Source organism: Vipera ursinii, assembly GCF_947247035.1.
Source record: "Vipera ursinii genome assembly, chromosome: 3".
Lineage (NCBI taxonomy): Eukaryota > Metazoa > Chordata > Lepidosauria > Squamata > Viperidae > Vipera > Vipera ursinii.
Window position 1 is genome coordinate 33,343,763 of NC_139516.1, and position 22,631 is coordinate 33,366,393.

General features: G+C 36.5%; 1 protein-coding gene across 7 annotated transcripts in view; it reads left to right on the top strand.

Moving 5' to 3' along the window:
* The window catches only part of CPNE1 (copine 1), a 73,559-nt gene that overhangs the window by 22,051 nt on the left and 28,877 nt on the right, over positions 1-22,631 (top strand). For 5 of the 7 annotated variants that reach the window (XM_083359562.1, XM_083359563.1, XM_083359564.1 and 2 more), the window contains 2 exons: positions 17,763-17,891; positions 19,413-19,592. In XM_083359562.1, the coding sequence (XP_083215688.1) occupies positions 17,763-17,891; positions 19,413-19,592 (309 nt within the window). Of the gene's footprint in view, positions 1-14,310; positions 14,383-17,762; positions 17,909-19,412; positions 19,593-22,631 lie in introns of those variants that run through there. The other 2 variants (XM_083359565.1, XM_083359567.1) reach the window with 2 other exon arrangements.

The window sequence follows — 22,631 nt, forward strand, 5'->3', positions numbered from 1 at the left end:
CAAAATGCAAAATAGCTCTTTGTCAAGAACTTTTATTTGGTGATGTCCTGTTTATACTTTTTAAAGGCTATTTTTTATACATGCTTTGCAAAAAATAACATTATTGCAGGAGATTAGGATGGAGAAAAATGGACAAGGTTCTCAAATATCCAGAAATGCATATTCAATATATATAGCCTTTTCACAGTGAATGAATAATTTACATGTAATTGCAGGGAAGATAGCTTTTTTTTACATTTTTCACAGTATTTATTATTTAACCTACAGCTAGAGTGTCATAACAAGGGAAAACTTATCAAATAGTTTTGTGTTTTGCTCAGGAAAAAATTACAGCAGCTGTATTGTATCTTTAGGTCCTGTGTTCCACTTAGTATCCACAACTCGGTGAAGAGCTTTCATTTATTTTAGTTCAAAATATATTTACTGTCTTGTTTAAAATGAGATATTAAGGGCGATAAAGTTTCATTTCCTAGGTGGGAAGAAATAAGCCAGAAATAAATAATATCAGATATTTTGGCATCATCTAATTCTTAGCTATCAAACAGTTATTATTGGAAATTCAAAGTTGTAAGGCTTCTCTTGTTCAATTCAGTGAAGGTGTGGATTAGATAAATGTCTTTGGACCCACATTGGCATATATGTTCAATAAAACTGTATTCTCAAACACCATTCCAGTCCCCCATAAAAATAAAAGATTTATAATCCAACTGGGTAAGCTTTGTGTGAAGTAAACTAAAAAAGTCATCTTCTTGTTGATTAGGTGCATATAATCCAACTAGAAGCGTCTTTTTACCTTCTAACAGCAGCTCAATCATAACATATCTTCCATGCTTATCTGCTTCAATTAAGTCTGCTGTTAAGGCACTTTTAACATAAACAACCACTCCATTTTTCTTGTTCTCTGCAGAAGCAACAAATTGCGTACCCAACCTCGAATTCAATAAATACTTTTGATCCAAAACTCTAATATGCGTTTCTTGCAAACATATAACATCTATCTTAAATTGTTTTAAATATTGAAAAACTTTCTTCCTCTTCTGTGGTGAATTTAGTCCATTAACGTTCCAAGTTAGGAATTTAGTTGCCATGCATATCCTCCCAAAGCTCTTGGAGCACAGCTTTGATAGGACTATCTTCTTTAGGCCGTGCTCCTCCCACTGCTTGGCTATGAGTACGTTGTGAAGATTCTGAAGACTTTTGCTGGTCTTGTTCTTTTATTTTCTTTGCTCGTTTTAAAGCAGCACACGTTACCCTTTGCTCTCTAGGATCATCCAAAGAAGTTATAGCTTGATCTCCTCCAGCACCATTTTCCTCTGTTTCATCCTCTTGATGTTCTCCTTCTCCAGATCCCTTTGCAGCTTCCAGAAGTGTTAATGGGGTTGCTTTTAAAACATTATTGTAGAAATCACGCGCTTGCTTCACAGTAATCAGGCGATACCTTTTACCTTCATACATCACCATCAGCCCGTCTGGAATCTCCCATCTGAACCTTATATCTCGTTGCTTGAGCTCTTGCACAAGAAATGTAAAGTCCTTCCTTCTCCTTAAAATCTTTGGAGGAATTTCTTTTAAAACCAAGACTTCTTGATCAGCAATCACAACTTTAGCATCATAGGCAGCTTGTATAACTTCATCTCTAATTTCTCTTTTTGCAAAGTAAACCACCACATCTCTAGGCAACTTTCTCTGTCTGGCAATCCATGAATTCACACGGAACACTTTATCCATAGCTGCTCTTATTTCAGATGCTGGCTGGTTCAATACCACTTCGAGAGCCTCAGAAACCAGCAGCTTTAAATCTTCCTTAATATTCTCTTTTAAACCTCTGATTCTAACAGCAAACTGCATCTGGTAATATTGAGCAAGGCTTAACTCCCTTTCCATTTTATCTCTTAAATTTTCATTCTCCCGTACTTTAACTTCTAATATTGCATTCTTTTGGGTCAAATCATCCACTTTTTCATCTAAATCTTCCACACATTCCGCCACTTTATGCACTGAAGACAAAATGTCTACCTTCATCACGCTGAACTTCTGTTCCATCCTCTCTTCCATTCTCTCCTCCAGTTTCTCCAATTTCTCCTCCATCTGTGCAAATTTATCACCCATTGATTGATTAATTGATTCCAAAAGTACCTGGGCATGTTTATCCAGAGCATCTCGTAAGTCCTTCGGTGTCAGTACATCAGGAGGGTGCAACGCCTGTAATGATGATTGTTGCACCGGAGAAGATCCACCACTCCGAAGAGTTTTAGGGGGAGGTTTAGCCGCCATCTTTTACTTTTCAATTGTGACGCACTTTCACTTAAAGTTTAAAAAGTCCATCAAGCTCGAGAGTATAATAAAATAATCCTCTTCACCTTTTCCTCTTGTACCGCTCTGCCTGCTCCTTTTAATCCATAGTCCTTTCTTCAGGCAGGGGTGGTCGCAGACGCCTGGCTCTGCTCCAAGAAGTCCGGAGCAGAGACGCTGGCCAGCTGGGAGCAACCCAGGCTTCGGGGGAGTTCAATCCTTCAGCCGCCCAAGCTCCAAGCTCAGGCGGCCCCGGAGAACTCGACCCCTACCTGGGGCCTCACCCCCTCCTCTTCTCCCGAGGAGGGGGCTTCAAATTCGCCCGAACAGCTGATCGGTGCTGTTTCGGGTGAAAAAACACACAGCTGAGCCGCGGGCAGCCCGGGAAGGCTGCCTCCGGCGCTGCGCAGCCACCGGAAGCCCGGTGTTTTGGATGTACAGTTGGACAAGGCTGGAGTTTTCAAGCGCATTCCAAGTCATGCTAGATTGCCTAAATCTTTTTTTGAAATGAAGGATGACCTGGAATTGCGAGATATTTGGCGTGAGAGACATTTGCAGGAGAAGGATTATACTTTTTATTTTGATAGACATCAATCTTTTTCGAGGATTGATTTTATTTTGCTGACCAATGATTTTTTTTTTGAGGACTAAAAAGGTGAAGATATGTGCAAGAACTATCTCTGATCACAGTCCAGTTTGGTTAGAGATTGATAAGGAGAAAAGAGACAGGCGCTCGTGGCGCGTAAATGAGAATTTGTTTAGAAATCAGAGAAATGTGGAAGAATGCAAACAGCGGATGAAGGATTTTTTTGAGATTAACATGAATAAGGGTACCTCTATGGATATGGTTTGGGATGCTAGCAAGGCCTATATGAGACGGGTGTTGATATATATGAATAATAAACATAGACGTGCAGTGGAAACTAGAAGGAAAGAACTGGAGAATGAAATAAAGGAAAAAGAAAAGGCTTTGATCTTGAACTCAGAGGATGTGAAGACCAAGGAGGCTATTAGACTGTTAAGAGGACAATTTGATAAACTAATGGCTGATCAAGTGGCGACCAATCTGCGGTTTGCTAGGCATAACACTTTTTGCAACGCCAATAAACCAGGCAGATGATTAGCTTATAGATTGAGGAAAAAACAAAGGGCTTCTAATATAGATAAGATTGAGTACAAAGGAAGGGTTGTGTTTCAACAGAACCTTATTAAGGATGCTTTTGTGGATTTCTATTCGAAATTATATGCTAAAGAGGAAATTAATGAAAAAGATATTGATATATATTTGGAGAATGCTAGCATCCCGGTTCTTACGCAAGTACAAAAAGAGGGGATTAATCAACTGATTACAGAAGAAGAAATTCTCACAGCAATTAAGGAATTGAAGGTGGATAAAGCACCAGGTACGGATGGCTTGACTGCGGCCTATTACAAAAATTTACAATTAGAGATGATAAAACCGTTAAAGGAACTGTTCCAGACAATCCAGAGGGGTGGAAAGGTGCCACCGTCTTGGAGAACAGCTTTTATTTCTTTGATTCCGAAGGAAGACCAAGATGCTACTCAAGTTAAAAATTATAGACCGATATCACTTTTAAATACAGATTACAAGATATTTGCTAAGGTTTTGGCTAATAGACTGATGAGGGTTCTGCAACAGGTGATTCATGGGGATTAAACGGGGTTTATTAGTGGTAGGCAAATGAAAAATAATGTGAGGCATATAGTTGATGTGTTAGAGTTTTTGGAAAGGAACAACCAGATCTCTGCGGCGCTAATTTTTTTAGATGCTGAAAAAGCTTTTGATCAATTGAATTGGAAATTTTTGTTGAAAGTTTTAGATAAAATGGATTTTGGGAAAAAATTTTTACAACCGATTAGGGCATTATATCAAAAACAAACTGCCCGAATTATAGTTAATAATAGCTTGACAGAAGCATGTAACATTGAGAAGGGCACAAGGCAGGGGTGTCCGTTATCGCCCTTGTTATTTGTGTTAACATTAGAGATATTATTGGTTAAAATTCGGAATTCGGAAAAAATTAAGGGGATACAAATTGGAGATCAGAATTACAGATTGAGAGCATTCGCAGATGACCTGGTTGTTACAGTGACCCAGCCAGAGAACTCTGTTGTGGACCTGATGGAGATAATAACACAATATGGGAAGGTTTCTGGATTTAAAGTTAATACACAGAAAACCAAAATTTTGGCCAGAAATATGACAGTCTCGCAAAAGGCTCTTTTAGAAGGATTAACTGGATTTGAGATTGTTAAAAGGGTTAAATATTTGGGGGTGATTTTGTCGCCCTCTAATACAAAGCTATATAAAAATAATTATGAAAAATTATGGGGGAAAATTCAAAAAGAATTGGAGAGTTGGGGAAAAATTGCAATTGTCTTTGCTGGGACGGATTGCAGCAGTAAAAATGAATATCCTGCCTAAATTTTTATTTTTATTTCAAATGATACCGATTCTTAAGAAAGATTCTAATTTGGAGGAATGGCAGCGAGGTATCAATAAATTTGTCTGGGCAGGGAAAAAGCCACGAGTTAAACTTAAGATTATGCAGGATACTCGTGAGAGAGGTGGCCTTAAATTGCCCAATTTTAAACTATATTATGAAGCTGCTGCATTAGTAGGAATAAGTGATTGGATTAATTTGACACAAGGGAGGTTATTAAATCTTGAGGGCCATGATTTGTTGTCTGGCTGGCATGCATATTTGTTGTATGATAAGAAGGTAGACAATGTGTTTAGGATGCATATTTTAAGACAGGCATTGCTGAGAGTTTGGAAGAAGTACAGACATAAGTTGGGTTGCAAGATACCATTGTGGGCAATTCCAAAACACGCAATAGAAAATATACATGCTGGCTTCAAACATGATGTGACTACGTACAAGGAGATCCTAAGTTTGGAAAGAAATGTCTGGTGTTTGAAATCATATAGCCTCTTGCGAGAAGAGAAGGTTGTTCAAAACTGGTTTCAATATATTCAGTTACGGGCCAGGTGGAAAGAAGACCAGAAAAATGGTTTTACAATGACTGATGAAAATTTGATAAAGCAAGTTAGAAATCAGGGTCCAGCACATATCAAACGGATATATCTTGCATTGATAGAGATTGACTCAGAAACAGAGCTTGTTAAGGATTGTATGATAAAATGGGCCCAAAACATTCAGGAAGTTATCACAATGGACATGTGGGAAAAGATTTGGGTGAGGAATGTAAAATTTACACAAGCTCAAAATTTAAGAGAGAACTTTTACAAAATGTTTTATAGATGGCATTTAGATCCTAAAAAGCTTGCAAGTATGTATCCGAATTATCAGCCTAAATGTTGGAGGTGCGGCGATGAAGATGCAACATATTTTCACATATGGTGGACATGTAAGAAGGTTAAGGCTTATTGGATAAAAGTTTGGTGGAATATGCAGAAGATTTTTAAACAGAGGATAAAGTTTTGTCCGCAACTTTTTTTGTTGGGAATAATTACAGACGCTACAGTTGTGGACACCAAGTTGATGCTGAATTTAATCACGGCAGCAAGACTTTTGATAGGTCAATATTGGAAGAAAGAGGAACTGCCGACCATAGAAGAGTGGACTTTAAAGGTTTCTGACCTGGCAGAGATGGCGAAGATTTCGGCCTATTTGAAAGATCATTCGCAAGAACGCTATATTATGGAATGGAGAAAATGGATTGAGTTTATCCAGAACAAGTATAGGGTTAAGAAGTTTTATGTAGCATTTGAATAAGTCTTCTTTCGTTTTTTTTCTTCTTTTTTTATTTTAGTTTCTTTTTATACATATTCAATATTACTAAGGCTTGTTTTATCCTATATAAGCTAGAGAGTGATGGATTTTAGAGTTTATAGTTGTTAGTATATGATTGTTTATGATTGCTTTTTATATATATACCTTGTATTTAGCTCTGGGAAGTCGGGGGGGGAGGGGGGGAGGGGGGGAGAGGTAGGGGGGGAGGAGGGAGGGGGAAGGGGGGATTTTTAAAGGAAAAATGTATGTTAAAACTTTTCAATAAAAAAAAATAAAACTATTCTCTAATACTGTTGACAATTTTGTAATGTTAATACTGTTTCCAGTTCTCAATTTTGTTGCCTTCATTCTAGTATACTGCTGCATTCCTTGTTTGTGGAGAATAAAAATGTAGAATTGATGAGTTTTGGAACATTGCACAAGCATTATAGTTGTCTTAGTGAAATAAACAGACCTGTTTCTTTCCAAATTCAGCTGAGATATGCATATATTCAGTGCAGGCTTTTGGTTTTATTATCCAAAAATAATGCCAAGCTAAATGGCTAATGCTTGGCTGCAGTCAAGATCCTCACTTAACAATCTCATATATTAAATTTTACAATACAGTAATAGATGCTTATTTTTAAATGAAGACTTATCTCCAATATAGAAAACAAGTTAAATATTACTAGATAATAAAAGTGGATTTATAGCAGTGTATATTAATGTATCTTATGTAGAATAGTTTTTTACATGGGGAATATCTTAATATCTTCCCTGCCCCATTCTCTTGGAGATATGTAATTACCTAATATTAATTACACAACTCTAATTATATTAAAATTAATTATTAAACTATAAATTAATTATAGAGCTACATATGTAACATGTAAAAATGTAATATGTTCCATACTTGTCCTATAAAAGTTTGGGAATAACAGAAAATAAAAAAAGTTTGAAAGATCAGAAGAATAACAGTACCCTATGTAAATCTTTCAAATAAAACACATAAATGTAACCAAATGTTAGGTGCAAACAACCAGATCCACATGTGAAGAGTTTGGTTAGTAATTTTATTGTTCATGCCTATTTCACAGGAATCTCCCTGACTTGCGGCCTGCACCTGAATCAAACTACATAAGATTCAACAGCATTTGGGGGATGGGAAGAAATGGACCTCCCTTTGTGCTTGTGTAACAATTCTAGACTAATTCCCTGCTTGACTCCTCCCTGTGGCTCAGCCAGTCTCTTTCCAACACAAGCAAGTGAAGGATATTTAAATATAACATACACATGCACACACCATGTAAGAGCACAATGATGGAAGTTTAATTATCTCACTATTTACAGTGTGTTCTTGATGTTACTATGTATTAGTAACAGCTAGACAAATTAAAATTCTAAAGTTATCAAGGGAAAAATATAAAATATTAAATTCATTACAAATACATAACTGGATTTGCTGTAAATTATGTGAGAAGTAAAACTGGTCATTTTTAGAAATCTAATTGAAAATCAGAATTGAGAAAAGGCATAAGGAGTTTAGTAAGAAATATTAATTGTAGGATGCCCAGCAGGTGGCAGTTAACCTGGTTGATCTAAAAGAAATCCTACAATAGGGTGTAGTTAAGGAAAGGCTTGAACAGAATCCAGTTAATGTAAATATTCCATTTTTCATATCTCTGAGAAATCCAACAATATCTGTTGTAAATTTATTTGGAAGTTACTTATATCATGGCAGTTTCACTCAGGTATACTGGAGAGAATCTACAATAGTGCCTTGTTTTGCAAAATAAGGCTGCTGTCCATATTTTATACATCTCATATACTGGAAATTTGTTTAAAGACTCAAATTTCTGTAAAATAAAATTATGGATTGAAGTATCTTGAGATAAGTAAGCGTTTTCACTGTTATATCAATGTGGGTAATAATCTCATTGATAGATCTTATATTCTGATGATACATGAATGTATAGGAAACTTGGAATTACTATACCTTTCCTGCTTTTTAATTTTGGAAAATAAATGCAATACAGGAAATACATTTTATATATAAACCAACATTTTAAAAATCAAATGAAGTTGAATAAAGACAATGAAATTTCTGATTAATGTAATGAACAACAGATGAGAAAGAATTACCAAGTATGCTGGATTTGTTAAATTCATTGGAAGCAATGCACTTATTTCAGAAAATATCACCATTTCTGAGGTGAAGCAATTCAGTAGCATTACTGTATTTATATGTAACTAAACCCTCAAAAAGGTTTAAAGGAACTGAAGTTTCATACATTTTATCCCCTTAATACATTTTATTCACTTAATACAACCAACCTACTATGTGTGTGTGGATAAGCTGAGAATTTTTGGTACCAAAATAATGCCCCCAAAAGTCAGTTTTGCTTTTCCATGAATGAGCTTATCAGCAAATATATATAGCAGTACTATACTTTTTTAGAAGTATCAGTATCTATGCTTGTAGGTAAGCCCATCCATGGATAAACTGACCCTTGAAATTTTATGAAAAAAACCATGAAAAATGTTTTCATGTTGTAGCTTATCCATGGGTGGCTCATTTTTCATGGCATTTTGGTTAAAAATTTGAGGGTTCGCTTATCTGCAGATGGCCTTATACACAAATATATATAGTAAATATTAAACAGAGCTGAACAAAAACACAGGGCTCCCAAAAGATTCTTTGCTTAATATGTCAGAATACAAAAAGTTGAGATAGTTTAGAACATGGTAACTAAAAGACCTTTTTATAGCGTAAGTTTCAAACACCCATTGACCTGTCATTTGTAGTTTTTGGTACTTATTCTGTGTTGCCAGATAAATTTATTCCACATCAGTCATTCCTTCATTAACATATTTTGGACATAGTCTGTCCATAGAAGCAGATATCATTGCTGACATTGTTGATATTGTTGTTACTAAGTTCTGGCTTCATTCTTCAAAAATCTCCTGTAATGTTTTTAGTCTTACAACATTTTGTGTCATTTTGTAAATCCCAGTATTAACAGACATCAAGAAAAGACTTTTTTCCCCCTTCTGCTTAGAATCTTTAGTCTCCTCCAGTGTCCAGTTTCAAAAATAATAAAATAACTTATTTTCGTTGTAATTCACAATAGCTAGAATAGCCAGAATAAATTATTTTTTATAATTAATTTCAAAAACATATGTAAAATTCAGTATTCCCAATTTATCTGACCCTTAATCCAAAATCTTTTCCCCCATTTATTTCAAATTCTTTAATTGTTAATCTTATAATTCTTTCTTTTGTTCAGAGTTGAAGGTAATCTCATCCAATTACTTTTCAAATGTCATTTTGAAGGCCTTAAATAATTTTACGATGGTTAATAGTGTTGTAAAACGATTAAAGGTAGTCCTTGACTTACAATCACAACAGAGCCCAACATTTCTGTTGCTAAGCAAGACAGTTTTGTCCCATTTTATGATTGTTAAGGAAATCACTGCAGTTATTAAGTGAATCATGCATTAAGTAAATCTGGCTTCCCTGATTGCTTGTTGGAAGCTGGCCAGGAAGGTTACAAATGGTGATCACATGACCTGGGACAGTACAACTGTCATTAATACATGCCGGTTGTGAAGCACCCAAATTTTGATTGTCCATGGGGATGCTGCGACGGTCATAAAGGTGAAAACTGGTCATGTCACTTTTTCAGTATGCTGTAACTTTGAACAATCACTAAATTATAATTGTAATTCAAGAATTACCTATAGAAGATGAGACTAGGAAACTTACTATCCTTCAAAAGGCACAGTCATGGTTGTGAGCAGGGTAGCTGATCTCTTAGTCCAGGCATGTCAAACTCGCGATGTCATGTGATGTCGCACGACATATCGGAACTTTTTCCCATTGCCGAAAATGGGATGGGTGCGGTTTCTCCGTGATGCTCCGGCCCGTGGGCCGGCAGTTTGACACCCCTGTCTTAGTCTCCCAGTGTTCAAACTCATGGAAATCTGTTGCCTTGAAGTCTACTTATGGAGTCTGTCCTCTCCTTTTCCAGAAAGGTTCCAAGGAACTGGTCTACTCACCAGTTCCTTGGTCTTTCCCATGTCATATTCACTTTTTCTAGAGACATCTTCAATTCACTAGATCTCTTCCAGATGCAAATAAGGATTTAAATCTTGGGTTCAAATAAGTACGTAAAACTATATGGGGAATATAGCCAAGTACCCTTAAGATTTTTGTAATTAAGAAAAGCGGAACAGTTAGAAATGGTCATACAAATTGCCTAATGCATTGATTACTTAGTACTTTCCAACATTTTTAAGTATGTTGGTTAAATTCCATAAATATGTGCTATTCTAACATAAATTATAGCCAAGCCCTCCAATAAATGGGCTTATTTGTTTTCTGAAAACAAGTTTTAGCAGTCAAGAAATTGCGGTCATGGTAGACTTGACTGCCCCAAATGGCTAACAGTGCTGTTGCTGGTAATGAAATACCAATTTATTATACATTCATTATAGACTCTCCTGCCTTTTTTGACTCCCAGTATCTGCTGATAAATCCCAGGGTTTCTTTCCCCCTGACAGGTGAGTATATTTGCAGCCAGTCATTTTTGAATTAACAGGATGCAGCGTGAAATTCAAAAACATTTTTAAAGAAAAATGAATACTGGAGTTTTGCTTTGCAGTATAGTATGCCAACTTCATTTTTACTTTTGCTTAAAATATAACTCAAAGTGAAGCAGGGGCTTGATATACTGTACACTGAGGAATAAGTCTTGATTGCAACTGCCATGTTGGGGATCCCAAACTTTATAGAATGCACCTTTTCCAATATGTGTCATTTGTATGATAGCAGCACAGGATGGGAAAAAAGTGTAAACATTTTTTTCTATCTCCTGTTCAGGAAACATCCTACTGCTTAAACTATATATGTCTAGATAATACCGGAAAGACCGTGGGTGCAGAAATAGCTTGTTGCTTGTGTGATGATGGAGTCTGCCCATATTTCTAAATTTTAAAACTTACAAACTTTTAAGGATGTTTTAAAAATATATTGGTTTATTCTGTCATCAACAATTTATCATCCTATTTTCGTGATAATGTATTATATAACTGCAATCCCATCTGCAGAAGTCTCAAGCTCCTTGTATAGAAATAATCTAGTCTTCATACAATTAACAAACTCTTAAGATTCATTTGGAAAACCCTAATCACATTGTAATAATATATCGTGTGGAGTTTCAATATAGAATAGGGAACTGACAATTTGCCCATTTCTTTGTATTAAAACTGTCCTGTACCTATGAGCTAAGAAAGAATCTGTTCCATAGTTGCTGTATAGAATAGCATGCCATAACGGAACAGTGCTTATTTTTCTTGCACAAAATTGTGGTTTCCTGTGTCAAATTTCCTTTTTTCAATCATTTTTCTTCTTTCTATTAATTGATCGAAACTTAGAAATAGTGGCTAGAAACATAATTATGGGAGACAGTGATATTCTTAAATATAAAAAAGAACTTAGTTTTTAAACTACTGATCAGAAAACTCTTTGTGTCCTTATTCCCCTATAAAATAGAATCATTTTATTCACAAGAAATTTTTTTTAGCTCAGCATTTGACCCACCCTGCTAATTTATTACTCATAGGGAATACCTCTTCAAATATCTGAAATTACTTTCCATTCACACCAGACTTTCCAACATAGTACTGAAGAGCATATCTCAAAACATATGTGATGTAATTGTGTTTATATCACTTGTGGGTGGGTGGGCGGGAGGAAGGAAGATCTGACCAGATCAAGCATGAATTAAGAGATTGCAGCCTACTATCTTAAAAAGGTTTAATATTAAAAAAAAACCTCTTCTAAAATTCAAGTTACAACATGAAACAACAGGTTATTTTGCATAATTGTTTTGGAGTCTGTTTGGGAGCACCAAGTAGTCTGCTCGGTTTTCCAGTATATAATTGATGAAGCTACAATCATGACTATAATGAAAAGCAATGCCAACTACAGGGATGTGTATACTAATCATGCAAATAATCCAAATGATTATTATCCCTAGAAAACTATTGAGAAAGCAGAATATTAATGTAATTGTGACTTGGCAATGGAATACCCAATCTAAATGATTACAGTCATTTTTTTTCTAGTTCAGATACTATTTTCTATACACATACTTTTTCCGCATTGAGTTCCTAAACATTATATAAATCAAATCCTAATGTTTTGCCCTGGATTATTGGGATGGTCCTGTGGCTGAACATAAATTATGTCATCCCCAAGAAGTAGTTCAATCTTATCCCTATATTTCTGGGAAACAATATGTGACATCCCTGTAGTCTAGTAGTAGTATTCATGTTCTAGCTTATGTGGCTTTTTTTAAAAACACATTTGAGAGTTTTAAGGGTTAGAATAGCATGGTAGTGGGAGATGATGTCTAGAGGATGTGGCAGCATAAAAATAAGTGATTTAAGTTACAATTCTGTGCATTTTTATCTGAGAGATACTGGATGCAATAGGAATTTTTTTACAGATAGGTATAGGATTGGTTGTGATGCTCCAGTTGCACACATACTTAGTGGTCCCGTTAAGCCTTGTATATTTACATGAATACAGGTAGTTCTTGGTTAATTACCAGTTGCTTAGTGGCCATTCAAAGTTATATTCCCCCCCAAAAAAAACTAATTGTGATCCAGTTTTGGAGTTCCGATGGCTGCACACCCCCACTCCACATTTTGGACTCTTGGCAACTAATTCATTTTTGTAGCCAGTTGCAATGTTCCTTGGTCATGTGAATGCAATTCTTTTGCAATTTTGGGCTGATTTGCAGCAAAGAACACTCATAGGAATTATTGATTCATTAATGACCACTGCAAAAGTTTTAAAATTAGGTCCACTCCTATTGATGCCTTGGCTTATCACTATCATGACTTATGATGGAAATTCTGGGCTCCATTATGGTCAAGGTGTAGGTACAAAATGAGATGTTAATGTTTGTAGTGATGATGATGCACAAAATCAAAGCATGAGGCTATAGGAAACGAGAAGATGAGGTGTCTTCTGAATTTTAATCTTTCTAAGGCACACTGAAGGTCACATGTATGTCAGTCTTCAGGAATTAATGTGAATACACAGATTCCATGCAATGCATAGCTTAGAGAACTTATTTTGAACTATTTGAATCATGGTCAAATGTAAATAGCTTTGGGAATGACCATGGTGGATCTGAAGGAGGTGATGCAAGACAGAGAGGCATGGAGAATGCTGATCCATAAGGTGGCGAGGGGGTGGGTGTTGGACACAACTGAATGACGATGATGAAGTAGGTTTTAGATGCCATAACTTTTACAGTAACTGCCTTGAATGTAAACTCTTCACACATCCAGAGTAAATCTCTCTGTGTCGTGAAATGTGTAAAATCATATAACTTTATGCAGGCTTTTATATTTCTTTAGTTCTCTTTATACTGTTTGCAGTTTACATGTATAGGAGCAGCCAGGCCAAAACAGCTTCTCATTTGCTTGCTCATTTACTTAAATCTCTCTTGGAGTAATGTTGCATATTCTGATTAGCATATTAGTAAAATCTTTTTCAACTTTACTTTTTCAAAATATCTTGAACTGCTCTTGGAGTGTCCAGGATTACATCTAGAGATGTTCAGGTTGGAGAATATTATATTAACAGGGCAAATGAAAAACATTTTGGTAAGGATGGGCCCATTAGAAGCTTAAATATACACCTCCTTTCCCATCCCTTAAAATCAAAATAGGAGTGGTTGGCAGTATTGATAATCCCAAAGACAAATGTTTCCTGAAAGGATGATGGTGAGTATTTTAACTGGTTAGTTGAACATGAGGCAAACATCACTCAATCTACTCCCATCAGGAGGTGCAGGATAACATTTCCTCAGAAATGTAAATACTGTAAAATGTAAGTTGAGCCATTGGGCTTTGAGACCTACCGAATAAATTAATATACCATCTAGTTGATCTTTCCTGAACTGAACCCCCCCCCCCAACTCAGTACTGATTAATATTTGAATGGAAAGACTATTGGGAAACCTTGGGACTAGCCTAAGAAACTGAGCAAATTTTCCAGAAGGCAGTGGCAAGCCACTTCTGTATAGTTACCAAAGAAAACTACATTTTGCATCTATGCGGCCCCCAGAAGTCAAGCTTTGCTTGAGTGAGTTTTTCACCTTTTCAATATGATGTGATTTTATAACAATGTTCCATCTAATATTTGTTTTTCCGTGGTTCAGATATATACATACTGGGATGCAGAGGTATACACATTTTGTAGGCCTTACCATGATGTTCCGTATTTGCAAGATCACTTTGACAAAACTACCAGGTGATTTACTTTCAATATCTTAATTTCCTGTGTTCTCTTGACAAATGCTTTTGGACAAATGGTGCCATAAATTAAAGTATCAGTGTCAAGTCAGCAGCATTGCAATTGCAGGTAAACACATTGATACAGATGAGGTGGGAGAGCAATGAAAGGATCCTTTCAAATAAAAAGCCAGCACTGATTATTGTGTTTTCTGCTTCGTCAATGCCTCCCTTATGTTACTCTGTTTCTCTCACTTTTAGCATCCTGCCTGATCTTTGCTTTTCTTTTTCTCATGTTCAAGTGTCATCCCTATTAATGCTATAGCTTCCTCCATTCTCAATATGTAGCAAATTCTATTGCAAGAAACAATAATCATGGACTTGATGATGTTACCACACTATTGTAGGGTAATACTATAATATATGCGTTGTTGTAAATGTAAACATATGTTATTGATTTCATAGTGTGGATAGAGAGAATTAGGAATGCACAGCAGTCCATAAAAGAATGTCAGAAGTTTCATTTGACATGAATATATGTAACTCAAGGTTGTTCTGAAGTCCTTGTTGCTCTCAGCTTGGTTGTTCGATTGCAGATGTTTCACTAGCAGACTAGGTAACATCTTCGGTGCTAGAAGGGAGAGTAAACCCCACTCCCTTCTAGCACTGAAGATATTACCTAATCTAGTAATGAAACATCTACAAACAAGCAACTAAAGCTCAAAAAGCAACAAAGACTCTACTGTTAGAAATTTGTTACTCAGTAAATAACAACAGTGCTTGCTTGTAAGTATGGAGGAAATGTGTATTCCACTGATTGCTGCTGCCCTTTCTTCAGTCTTGTTTTTCCATATTTGCATGTCTGATAATTACTGTCATAAATTAATGTTTATCTGGTTTGATCTGAATTACATCATGTTTGTGGCAGCAAAGCTTTTGATAAATAAACTGATTCAGCATAGAATGTTCATGGACATTATGGTTGCTCAGGAAACAAAGCCTGCAGCAAGAAATGCTGACAGTTGAATTTCTTTATAGGAATACAGTACTAGCTTGGTTACAGTCAAAACGTTGCAGACTATGAATGCAGTGGTGTCATATGGTGATTCTAGGGAACTAAGTCTAGGGGCAGATCTACCCAGCAGCTGGGTTTTGTTTTGTTTTTCATTTTTGGTCCCTATCTTGTTATTTGTTGTTGACTATGCAACAAGAAGTGGGATCCATTCCATTGATGCTTTTAGTGAATAACATCCAAAAGTGAGTTGATAATGATGTGACTCAAAAACCAGGGAAAGAAACAGGTTGAACTCTGCCCCAGATGCTAACTATCTAAGTTACGGGTTCCCAACCTCTGGTCCGTGCACCAGCATGGGTCCGCAGCATGCCAGCATCTGGGCCGTGCAAACAAGTGAAGCCCCATTTGCGATACGCAGGCAGCATGAGAAACCACGCCCCCTCTGATCTGGGGAAAAATCTGTCTCCACAGAACTGGTCCCTGGTGTCCAAAAGGTTGGGGGCCACTGTCCTAGGTAAAAAGTCATACTGTCCTCAGAGGTTCTCATGTAAGCAGCAAGTACCACTAACAATGGTAGCCTCCTGTGTGACAATTAGTTATAATCAGCAGTCACAAGAGAAAGTTGACTGAAGGTAGGACAGAAATAGGCAATGAACTCAAAGCAAAGGTCAAAGAAAATGATTAGAGAGAAGAGAATTCACAGAAAAGGGGGAAAAAATTAAAAATGTGTAAGGAGGACAGAATAGCCAAATATCATAATTTAACATTGGCAATGGATTAGTAAACTAGCATCCAATGAAATGGTGGAAAGTGGCAGAGTAGGAATGTACCCAATTGGCAAAAAGAAGTAGACTGACTGAACTATAGGGGGAAACCATGCATTAAAATAACGAGCTTTTAATTTGCAAAGCTAAATCTTAAAACTGCTGAATTTTAAATTTCTGGATGTGACAGGGTGTTTCTTGTTTGCTCTGACTTCCACTGCAATATGATTTTGCACTGCCTAAGAAAACAAATATTTTTTCTTCATGCTAGTACAAAGTATTGTTAGCATGTTAGTTCACGCTCTGTTATATAAACTGGTTGATATTTAAGTTTACCGTTCACACTGTTCTTTGGGAAGTACATAAAGCAGTTGAATGTTCATATCTACCACTGTGTGCATGTAAGTGTAGTTCGATGCTTTAGTGTTTGAAAATAATATTCATTGGCTTAAATTTTTTTCTTGCGTTAGAGAGGAATGGGATGCTTGCATAGTTTACAGATATCAAATCAGTTTTCTAAATTCTTTGGTTTTTGCTGTTATTGTATTAGACATTGAAGTGCACAATTATCTAGCAATAGGATTTTTAAAATTAAATATGTATTTTCAAAGTAAGTGATAAACTTAACTTTTTAAATGCTTTTTTCAGTTATTTGTCAATATAAGGTTATTGTAAATAACAATTGAAATGCCACCAACAAAACATGTGTGACAATGTGTTACACAGTTTTTATTTGGAGACTACTGTTGTCTGTCTCTCCAACTGAAAAGAATATCTAGCTGTATATATTCATATTTGAATTGCTGAAATTTCTATTTTTTTAAGTATGCAGAAACTGTTTGATATTATCCGTTCTGTGTTTGTTCAGATTTAGGACTCAATGTAGACAAAGCATACTTGCCTTTATATTTTTGGTGTCCATGTATTCAAGAGGCAGTCTGCTTTATACTGGTTTACCCAGTCTAGTGTGTCTGAAACTGATGTTCTATCAGTATTTTGAGAATCTGGGAGTGGAGTAACAGAACTGTAACAACAGAAACTCAATAGATTATAACATATCATTCATTATTGATATAATTATACATTTGGCACTCTGCAGCAGTGAGTATTTTTTTGGCGTTATATGGGACTGCTGACATGGTTGCTATCGTTTAGTTCTCTTTTGCTTTGGAAATTATTTACATTAGGAAGAAAAACTTAGGAGTTTTGTTCTCTGAACTTTTTATCTTTTTCTGTGACTTAAAAAAGTAAATGTAAGTGGAATCTACTGTTTTGTATTGTTTTAAAGGAATAGTATGAAACAATATTAAACAACAGATTAGGTATCTTGCTAAATATTGTTACTGCATGATTGTTTTCATAATAGTATAAATACGTTGTGGTGAAAAAGACTTGGTTGGTATTCAGCCAAATTCATTCAGCTTTGTTAACATTTGTGTTCCATTCTTTGATTGGTTTAAATGCTAAAAGAATAGCAACAATAAGAAACCAATATAGAACTAACGAAGAACACTATCAGCAGATATATTGATATATAAATCAATCTAGATTCCATATATATAGTATACTGAATTTATCATTTAATGACTATTCATTATTTTGTTTTCAATCTTTTTATAGATGGCTCACTGCCTGACCAAGGTGGAACTGTCCATTTCCTGTGACAACCTGATTGATAAGGATGTTGGCTCAAAATCTGATCCTCTGTGTGTCTTGCTTCAAAATGTTGGTGGTGATCAGTGGACTGAAGTAAGGAATTTTTGATGGTAATAAAATTACTAGATGTAGGTAAAGCTTTTTGATATAGATTGGTTTTAAATATGATTAAATTAACTTCAGTGGAAACAATTCCAAGGAATTATTTTTGGCAAATTTTATGGTAAATCCACTGAATTTCAGTTCCCATAAAAAACCATAAACACAATTAAATGATCTCAAAATGATTTTTATTAGTACATTCAATTTTTAGTTATTTAGCATAACCCATTGAATTTTAAAATGTATTTATTATTAAATAATTTTGCTTCCTGTTATTGAATAGTTTGAAATGGGAAAAAGAAATAGACTGTAATGAGAAAGGAACTCTTACTCATTTTTTGGAATGCATACACAGTGGCTTTATCTGTCTACAGATAAAATACATTTTCTTTGTAATATTGAAAGTATTGGTAATTAATTCCTTTTAATTATTTGAAGCTGCATTTGGATATAGCATGTTGCAAGAACTTGATTTTTAGCAATCACATAAATAAACCTTCTCCAGGGTGATCTGACCCTAGCCAGGCTGTTTAGATCTTCTCAAACCTAACTGTATACCGAAGTAAGTTTTAATAGAATCCATTCACCTTGCTACTGGTTGTACTTTTTTGCTTTCCTTTTACCTTTCTCAGCATTTTGTAGAAAAATACTGGACACAATATCTCAGATACTATTTTTTTATGTTTTTTTTTCTTTTTTTCTTTTATATTCATATATATTCAAACATTTATTTAATATCTTGTTTGAAATAGAATGGGGTGGGGTGGTGGGCTTGTCAGCTGGAAAGCCAGCAGCCCAGGTTCGAGACCCAAGCACCACATGATGGGGTGAGCTCCCGTCCTCGCCCCAGCTCCTGCCAACCTAACAGTTTGAAAGCTTGCAAATGCGAGTAGATGAATAGGTACCACTTCAGTGGGAAGGTAACAGCATTTTGTGATGTCCTGCTGGCCACATGACCATGGAAATGTCTTCAGACAGCACTGGATCAATGGTTTTGAAATGGAGATGAGCACTGCCCCCTACAGTCAGCCAATGACTAGCAGAGTAAAATTTGCAGGGACTCCTTTATCTTTTTTACCTTGAAATAGAATAGGAAAACTCAGCATTTTGTTCAATCACAAGTTGGTCCTATTCAAAATATTTCTGTTCCATAGCATAAGTTTTTATAATGGCCCAATATAGTTACACATAGTTCTGTTAATTTGATTATATAAAATGCCATTTTCACCTAAAGATTAAAGGTTTGGGGGTGAGTGGTGTATAAAAATCCAGAGTATTCATTATTGCTGGTGAGGTATGCTTTCTAATTATGTATAGAAGAAGAGCATCATGTTTTTCTGCACATTTTTGCTTAGAAAAAAAGCAGAGAAGCTTCCTTGGATGTCAACTTGCCTCATACTACTGATCTCCCAAAGTGAAATGAAGCCTGGGGGAAATGCTATATATGAATCTATTTTGTTCACACTGCATTGTGCGTTAAGCAGACCTTTTTCTTTCTTTTTGTTGTCCTAGTTGGATCGAACTGAAAAAATAAAGAATTGCCAGAATCCTCAATTTTCGAAAAAGCTGCTAATTGATTATTATTTTGAGAAAGTTCAAAAGCTGAAATTTGGTATATATGATATTGATAATAAGTCATATGACTTAAGTGATGATGATTATCTTGGAGGTGCTGAATGCACCCTGGGTCAGGTACTGTAAACAACTATGATCATTACTATATAAAATGTTAAGTAAAGTTTTAGATTCTTTTTGGTAGTGAATAAATGAAAGGAGATATTAATGTTCGGAAGCTGTAGTTTAAGTTAAAAAAGAGATAGCAAATTACTGTTCTTCTGTTTTGTTATTCTTGTTGAGAGGAAGGAGGTTTCCTGGGTTTCTTGGATGCTGTCTGCCAGAATCCTTAAACAACTGTACAGCCAATTATTTCTCTATTTCACCTGGAGGATTGCATTCATAAGAAGAGTAATTTTATAAGTAAAAATTATTTGATCTCAAAAAATTCCCAAAATTTGTTGTTGTTGTTGTTGTTGTTAGCTGCGAAGTCGTGTCCGACCCATCGCGACCCTATGGACAATGTTCCTCCAGGCCTTCCTGTCCTCTACCATCTTCTGGAGTCCATTTAAGCTCACGCCTACAGCTTCAGTGACTCCATCCAGCCACCTCATTCTCTGTCGTCCCCTTCTTCTATTGCCCTCGATCTTTCCCAGCATTAGGCTCTTCTCCAGTGAGTCCTTCCTTCTCATTAGGTGGCCAAAGTATTTGAGTTTTAGCTTCAGGATCTGGCCTTCTAAAGAGCAGTCAGGGTTTATCTCCTCTAGGACTGACCGGTTTGATCGCCTTGCAGTCCAAGGGACTCGCAGGAGTCTTCTCCAGCACCATAGTTCAAAGGCCTCAATTCTTTGGCGCTCAGCCTTTCTTATGGTCCAACTTTCACTGCCATACATTGCAACTGGGAAGACCATAGCCTTGACTATACGCACTTTTGTTGACAGGGTGATGTCTCTGCTTTTTAGTGTGCTGTCTAGATTTGCCATGGCTTTCCTCCCCAGGAGCAAGCGTCTTTTAATTTCTTGGCTACAGTCCCCATCTGCAGTGATCTTGGAGCCCAGGAAAATAAAATCTGTCACTACCTCCATTTCTTCCCCATCTATTTGCCAGGAATTGAGAGGGCCAGATGCCATGATCTTGGTTTTCTTAATGTTAAGTTTCAACCCAAGTTTTGCACTCTCCTTCACCCGCAACAAGAGGCTCTTTAGTTCTTCTTCACTTTCTGCCATTAGAGTGGTATCATCTGCGTATCTTAGGTTGTTGATATTTCTTCCGGCAATCTTAATTCCAACTTTTGATTCATCTAGCCCTGCCTTTCTCATGATGTGCTCTGTATATAAGTTAAATAGGCAGGGTGACAGTATACAGCCTTGCCGGACTCCTTTCCCAATTTTGAACCAATCAGTGGTTCCGTGTCCAGTTCTCACTGTTGCTTCTTAACCCGCATATAGGTTTCTCAAGAGACAAATAAGATGGTCTGGTACTCCCATCTCTTTAAGAACTTGCCACAGTTTGTTATGATCCACACAATCAAAGGCTTTAGCATAGTCAATGAAGCAGAAGTAGATGTTTTTCTGGAACTCCCTAGCTTTCTCCATGATCCAGCGTATGTTGGCAATTTGATCATTAGTTCCTCTGCCTCTTCGAAATCCTGCCTGTACTTCTGGTAGTTCTCGATCCACATACTGCTGAAGTCTAGCTTGTAGGATTTTAAGCATGACTTTACTAGCATGAGAAATGAGTGCAATGGTGCGATAGTTTGAACATTCTTTGGCACTGCCTTTCTTTGGAATTGGAATGTAAACTGATCTTTTCCAATCCTGTGGCCACTGTTGAGTTTTCCAAATTTGCTGGCAAATTGAGTGTAGCACTTTTACTGCACTGTCTTTTAAGATTTTGAATAGCTCAGCTGGAATACTGTCACCTCCACTAGCTTTGTTGTTGCTCAGCTTTTCTAAGGCCCACTTCACTTCACATTCTAGGATGTCTGGCTCGAGGTCAGTGACCAACTCATTGTGATTATCTGGGACATTAAGCTCATTCTTGTATAGTTCTTCTGTGTAATTTTGCCACCTCTTCTTAATCTCTTCTGCCTCTGTTAGGTCCCTGCCATTTTGGTCCTTTATCATGCCCATTTTTGCATTAAACGTTCCCTTCATCTCTCCAATTTTCTTGAAAAGATCTCTGGTCCTCCCTATTCTATTGTTTTCTTCTATTTCTTTGCACTGTTCATTTAAGAAGGCATTCTTATCTCTTCTAGCTATTCTCTGGAATTCTGCATTCAATTGGGCATATCTATGTTTTTCTCCCTTGCCTTTTGCTTCCCTCCTTTCCTCAGCTATTTGCAAAGCTTCCTCAGACAGCCATTTTGCTTTCTTGCATTTCTTTTTCTTTGGGATGGTTTTGGTTGCTACCTGTTGTACAATGTCGCGAACCTCTGTCCATAGTTCTTCAGGCACTCTGTCTATCAGATCTAATTCCTTAAATCTATTTGTCACCTCTACTGTATATTCAACAGGGATATGATTTAATTCATACCTGAGTGGCCTAGTGCTTTTCCCTACTTTCTTCAGTTTAAGCTTAAACTTTGCAAGGAGAAGCTCATGATCTGAGCCACAGTCAGCTCCTGGTCTTGTTTTTACTGACTGTATAGAGCTTCTCCATCTTTGGCTGCAGAGCATATAGTCAATCTGATTTCTGTGTTGACCGTCTGGTGATGTCCATGTGTAGAGCCGTCTCTTGGGTTGTTGGAAAAGAGTGTTTGCTATGACCATCGTATTCTCTTGACAAAATTCTATCAGCCTGTGCCCTGCTTCATTTTGTACTCCAAGGCCAAACTTGCCTGTTATTCCAGTTATCTTTTGGCTTCCTACTTTAGCATTCCAATCCCCCATGATGATAAGGACATCATTTTTGGTGTTAGTTCTATAAGGTGCTGTAGGGCTTCATAGAACTGGTCAATTTCATCCTCTTCAGCACTGGTGGTTGGGGCATAGACTTGGACTACTGTGATATTGAATGGTTTGCCTTGGATTCGAACTGAGATCATTCTGTCATTTTGAGGATTGTATCCCAGTATTGCTTTTCCTACTCTTTTATTGACTATGAAGGCTACTCCATTTCTTCTGAGGGATTCTTGCCCGCAGTAGTATACCTGATGGTCATCTGAATTAAATTCAC